The sequence below is a fragment of the Leptonychotes weddellii genome, chromosome 12 (genome assembly GCF_054177405.1).
Source record: "Leptonychotes weddellii isolate Sample4059 chromosome 12, ASM5417740v2, whole genome shotgun sequence".
Taxonomy (NCBI): domain Eukaryota; kingdom Metazoa; phylum Chordata; class Mammalia; order Carnivora; family Phocidae; genus Leptonychotes; species Leptonychotes weddellii.
In genome coordinates this window covers 23,931,152-23,937,560 of record NC_138380.1, presented here as the reverse complement: position 1 = coordinate 23,937,560, position 6,409 = coordinate 23,931,152, and the positions used below count along the sequence as shown (strand labels likewise).

The 6,409-nt window shown below is 38.0% G+C and overlaps 1 protein-coding gene across 1 annotated transcript; it reads right to left on the bottom strand.

Moving 5' to 3' along the window:
• Positions 1-730: 730 nt before the first annotated feature.
• GPR37 (G protein-coupled receptor 37) lies at positions 731-5,118 on the bottom strand. The gene has a single exon (XM_081800165.1). It carries the CDS (start codon positions 2,562-2,564, stop codon positions 1,722-1,724), a length of 843 nt encoding a protein of 280 aa, XP_081656291.1. The 5' UTR covers positions 2,565-5,118; the 3' UTR covers positions 731-1,721.
• Positions 5,119-6,409: the final 1,291 nt, after the last annotated feature.

Genomic DNA, 6,409 nt, shown 5'->3' with positions numbered 1-6,409 from the left:
CTTCAATCTTCCCCTCCTCCTATGCCCACATAGTACAGGAGCCAAAATAGACTATTCATTTATTCCTCAGTCATACCCTGTAAGTCCTCCCTCTATTCCTTTGTTCAATTGGCTCCCTCCTCCTGGAGTGTCCACTCCTCACACTACCTTTTATCAACCTTCTCAATGGACTAACCATCCAGTTATCTTACACAGCCTTTCTCCTCAATTCTGATGGCTCTCTCTCTCTTCTCTGATCCATCGTGGGACATTACACCTCCCTAAAAGGTCCCAGATTATACCATTGTTGTTTACACATTTATCTTATTCCTGCCTTCTTATCCCACTCCTGCCTGGTTTTATAAAGTCCGACACTAAGCTCTTGTTACTTTTATTTACTACAGGTAATTTCACGGAGCGTTTTCTACATCATGTGCTCAGTCAATGTTTTATGATTTATAAAGTTGACTAAATATCATGAGAGACACTGTGGAATCACAATTGTTGATATGCTCAGCAGCCCAAACCGAGTTTAGGCATCCTCGAGAAGTTTTCCAGAGATCTATTACAGGGATCTGTAAGAAGACAATGATGCCTTGTTTTCATTCCCAAATCCCTAGAGGCAGGCATCCTACACAACTGCTGGAACTTAAACTCCTGAGGGGAATCAAATAATTCAAAAGGAGAGGGTTAGTTTTTTTGTTGGAAGCTTATGGAATATCAATTTAAAGGTAGTATTTGAATATTCAAGTGTTGTAATCAAGATATATATTTTATTATTCTACTACTGTACTTCCATTCCTTTAAAGAAATTAAGCCACACAGATTTAACCAAGTTTGTTTTTTAAAAGGAGAAAAGTTAGAATTCAGAGTGCTTCAAAGGTCAATGTTCAGAGGAAATTAGATAAATACATGGTGTTTTAGTCCTTGATTCTGCTCATATCGTAATGGGAAAGCTTGTAGCTCTACATGATGCTTCAGAAATAAATAATAGTAACTCTGCTGTCTATTCATATTTTATAAATATTTGGAAGTAATCTTACATCTGTATCTGAATATTAAAAATACAATTTTGTCTGAACATACAATATAGTTTTATATGAATCATGCACATAAAATAGTACTATTAGAAAAACTGCTTTGTAACATGGTGATTACCTGCTTTAAAGGAAAATAGAATTTTAAAACAATAAGGCTGATTTTAAATTGTGCGTAGAACCAGTAATTGTGTATTTAAGGCAATTAAAAGATTTATTGAATCTTGGTTAAAAGTAGATTGACAATGACATTAAAGAATAAAGTATAATTTATTTGGTGCTACTTTGTGAATGCTTCTTAACATCTCACGATACCATATACAATATACTTCCAATCACAACTCAAACATAAAATAACCTACAAAATCACATGGCTATAATCAATATACACTGATTATATATATTTTTTTTTAAAAGAAAGAAAGTTAGCAATTAATTAAGGTGCAGTAACTTTTTTCAAATAAAATATTAGCACCATACCAGATAAAATGACCTAAAACTACTGGCCTCCTCATATTTCTTAAATAACTAAATATAAACATTTTTTTTTTCAAAGCACAAATATTAATTTGCAGAATCAGTTCTACAGTAGTTAATATTTCTCTCTTTTGTTGCATTTTTTTCCCCCAGGAGGGAAAAATATGAAGTAAAAACTTTCACAGGATCTGAAAATCAAATAAATCTAACCAAACAAAAGGTTGTCCTTCAGCAATGAGTTCCCACAGAAGCAAACGTGGACATTTCCCGGCGTATGGTACTAAAAGGTGAGAGTTCAAGTTCTGTGGTATATTCGTTGTCATTGTCATCGCTGGTCACTGTTGAAGACTTCTGAATGCACTCATCACAGCAACAGCAACAGCACTCCATAAAGGCCCGACTGAAGGGTTTGCAAAGACAGAAGAGGAGGACAGGGGTGACACAGGACTTAAAGAACAAAAGGAACTGGCTGATGATATAAAGCAAGTCCATTGTCTGCTGAGAAACCCCTGTAGCCATGTAGGCAGTAACAATGTTGCAGATATTTTCAGGAATAATGCAAAATCCATACAAAATGGTCAGAGCCACTACTGTACAGTTCATCTGGCTTTCTAGCTGAATCTGTCGTTTATTCCCCCGGGTACAGGCTTTCTCTGCCTTGCGGATTTTCCTTGCAGTCACCAAAGAGCAGGTGATGGTGAAAAGTGTGGGCAAACAGAAGTAACAGCCAAAGTACCACCAGAGTCTTGCACTGTCATAGGTAAGGGCTAAAACGTAGATGGTGTCCGGTAAATCTGGGGAGACCTTGATAACGCAGCGTTCCGCAGGAGCTCGGCCACCAAATCCCAGATCCTCCTTGCTCAGCTGGCGGAGAACAACTTCCGGAAGCGCCAACAGTAGGGCACCAACCCATATAACAGCAAGCTTGGCAGTTGTCGAAGAACAGTTCTCGATCATTTCATAGTACATCTGCACGTTGGTGGCTGCCCGGAAGCGGTCTATACACAGAGCACATAAGGTGAAGGTAGTGACTCCGAGGGAAGCGACCTGTGGGAGGAACATGGAACACATTTATTCTGGGTGATCTCTAAAAGATCAGAATGCTAGGCAGTAAATACAGATGGGCAAAACAGGACAAAAAAAAAAAAAAATTTCCTGGAATGAGGCATGGGTAACTGGGTTGGTGTCTTTAGCTGAATTATTATAAGATAAAAATAGGAGGGGAAAATAAAGAAATGCAGTGGTTCAAGGGTCATGGAGTCAAAAAAATTTTATAGCTGAAAGGATCCATAAGGATCAGCTAGTCCAATACCACTTTATTTTAGAAAAGAGCAGAGACACCTCAAAAATTTCAGTCACCACGAAAATGCCGGCCACCAGAAGATCCAGATAAGGAGTAAGGATAGTTGAGTGCATCCCATTTTCATTACTGAAAAGGATAGTCATGTTTTCCAGTGTGCGGGTCAATAGCATGCCTCACACACAGCAAACATTCAAGAGCTTATTAATTCCAACAAATGAGTAAAGATCTCCAATTTCTCCTAAATGCAAAGTAAAGTATTTTAATATTATTTTCAAATACATACACTTGTAGAAAACAAGAAAGAGAAATTCTCCAGGGGTCAAAATCAATGAAAAAACAAATGCCAAACAGGTCAGTGACCCCTCCCCCTCCATGTTGCATGCTTGCCCTAGGGACATCTGCCAATCCTGATGAGAGTTTCAAGTTGGTTTTAACTAGGTAATGGGGCAGGTGCCCAAGTACACAGAGGCAGGAAACAAAGCTAGAGCCAGTGTACGTGGGGATTAGGTCAAAGATCCCCTTATGAATTGGGAACTCCCCGAATAGTGACATCTTCATGGGTATAAAGAGGAAAAATAGAAGGAAATAGTAGAGAAACTTGTCAACCTTATATGATTTGGATCTAGGTGAACTGGAGATTAAAAAAAAAGAAGAGCAAATTCTAACCAGGAGCTCAAATTTACACTGGCCTAAGGCCAGAATTCACACCATCCATGTGGCTCAGAAAAAAACCAAATTACAATTTTAAATTGTCCCAGGCACCTGGTAGAAGAAAACACAAAACCTCTTTGGAAGAATGCACTTTAAAACCAGACCTCAGAAATCCACAGATAAAATTTGAGGGAACATGGATTCACAATTAAAAATCACAATATGCAGGAGACAATCCACCACTATGAATTTATGTTGCCCAAAGAAGCAACTTACTGGATCAGGTAGGCATAAAATAAGTACAGCTATCATGAATTAAGTACATTTATCAAATTTAAGGTTATATGAGATACTGAAGGAATGTCAAAAGATGGGAGATAGAAAAAATAACCATGAAAATATGCAAAAAGGAGCCAGAAACAATGTCTAGATGTACCAGCCATAGGAAAATTTCAGATCAGAAAACCCTTTGATGCTGACCACACAGAGCACTGCATCCAAACTCTTATATGCATATGGTCCAGACATCTAAATAAATGAACAACTAAAGGTTAAGAACCAAAAACGTACATATTTTTTTTCACACAGAGAATATAAAAACATACTATCATTCAGTAGCCTGTAAAATATTTACAAACATCCTACACACTCTCTAATGCGTACACAAACACATATTCAACACAAGCATACATTTATTGCTATGGACTCTGGCCCAAGCACTCTGCTAGATATTGGGGATATACAACAAGAAACAATTCTTTCCCTTAAGGAGGTCATAGTCAACCAAAAGGGGGAAGGTAGTTCTCAAAGGCACAAGATAAACACAGTAATCATCTGGGAGCATCAAATTTACTCAACTATTTACAGGAAATTGAAATAATTTAATTTTTAATAAATGTCATTATATATTTAAATAAAGACAATGAGGATAGAAGGTAAAACGTTCATGAGGTTTAAGATGAAACAGGAGACGAAAACTCTGTAGGTGGGAAGGATGTTTTGGGGTGTACCCTAGGCTCTCGGATATGTGCACTCACTCTCCTCTGTCTGCTAGTGGGAATGTTCAAGAAGCACAGCTATAGGTCATGCCTTGGCAAAGGGGCAAGGAAACATATATATATAAAATGTTCCTGTCTAATTTGTTAGAACTCAAAGGGATCATGTTGAAAAAAGGAAAACCATTTGTCATAACAACTTTGACACTCAACACATTAGTAGTTTATCTGCTACATTCAAGCTGTCACTCTTCCCAGAATGATGGCAACTTGCCTTACGGATTCTATGAGAGTTCCAATGTCAAATACTCTCCCCTTTTTTACACGCTAAACATTAGTCATGTCTACTGGTTCCACTATGGAAAATTAGGACACCGCATCCATGCCCTGACTATTCTCACAACTCTCAGTGGAGACAGTCTGAAAATGAGATATAATGAGGGCTTAAGTGTATGAAAAGCAAAACTGAAGAAAAAGTATGATTCATAATCTAGATCAGGGCAGATCAAGACGACATGGTTGAGCTTATAACCACGATTCTTGTACAAAATCTTCAGAAAGTTTCCCATAAATACCAGTATAAGAAATATTCATCCAATATGACTGTCATAAAAAGTCAACTCTCCATACACCTTTTTATTTTTTCTTAAAGATTTTTATTTATTTATTTATTTGAGAGAGAGAGAGCACGAGTGGGGAGGAGGGGCAGAGGGAGAGGGAGAAGCAGACTCCCCGCTGAGCAGGGAGCCCAATGCAGGACTCGATCCCAGGACCCCAGGATCAATGACCTGAGCCAAAGGCAGATGCTTAACTGACTGAGCCACCCAGGCACCCTCCATACACCTTTTTAAAATTATCTTTCAAATTAACAAATTGTTCACCTTGATGGAAATTTATTTTGCCTCTATGCCAGAGATTCAAAATAATTCTAAAATTGAGGCCCACACTATGCAACTGTCTTAAGATCAGATTATTACTTTTCTTAATGTCAGTAATTGCCACACTTTGCATGGAAATCTGAGGACTGGCTATTTTCTAAAAGTCTGCATCAAAAGTATTATTTAGAAATTGCAGTATTTTATTTTATGGATTTTTGAAACTTCACATTTATATATTTTTCAAATATTTTGATTCATTTCTCTATAAGAATGTAAAACAAAACAAAAAAATCCTCAAACTATCAAATGTACACAAATCCTCAGCAAGACTTTCTGTGCCATCTTCACTAACGCAAATCTTTGTCGCGTGTCCCTGTCGCCCACATATCCGGAGTCAGTCCACAAATAACAAAGCTACAGAGCTTTATGCAGTGCACTCTCTTAAAATTATGAATAACATTTCTACTGACAAAATAGACAAAATACTAGAGAGTCTGATGAGAGGCAATCTCTTAGAGGCTTGGCACATCCATTTATTGGTAGTTTTTGATCATTATTTACAAAGAACACATGACACTCAAGAGATAGCATCTTCTCCCCCAATTAATCTCCTTAATTTTAAACACAGAGATTTAAAATCTGGACCAAGGGTGCCTGGGTGGTTCAGTCGGTGAAGCGTCTGCCTTCGGCTCAGGTCATGATCCCAGGGTCCTGGGATTGAGCCCACACTGGGCTCCCTGATCAGTGGGGATCCTGCTTCTCCCTCTGCCCCTCCCCCTGCTCGTGCTCTCTCTCTTTCAAATATATAAATAAAATAAAATCTTTAAAAAAATAAAATCTGGACCAATTTGCACAAGAGCTAGCATTTGCATACCTACCTCCCAGTCTGTTACAAAGCATTTCATGAGAGGGAATAGCCAGTGAAGGCGGGTGGACATGTATTAAGACAGGTGTGTTAGACTGCCTCTCCTTAGATAGTTATAAACCGTGCTGCACATCCATTTTTAATTAGAAGACGTTTGCTGCTTCAAAAAGCAAAAAATGTTTTCTAGGTTCTGTGTATTTCATTGCACATGGTAACAAAAGCCG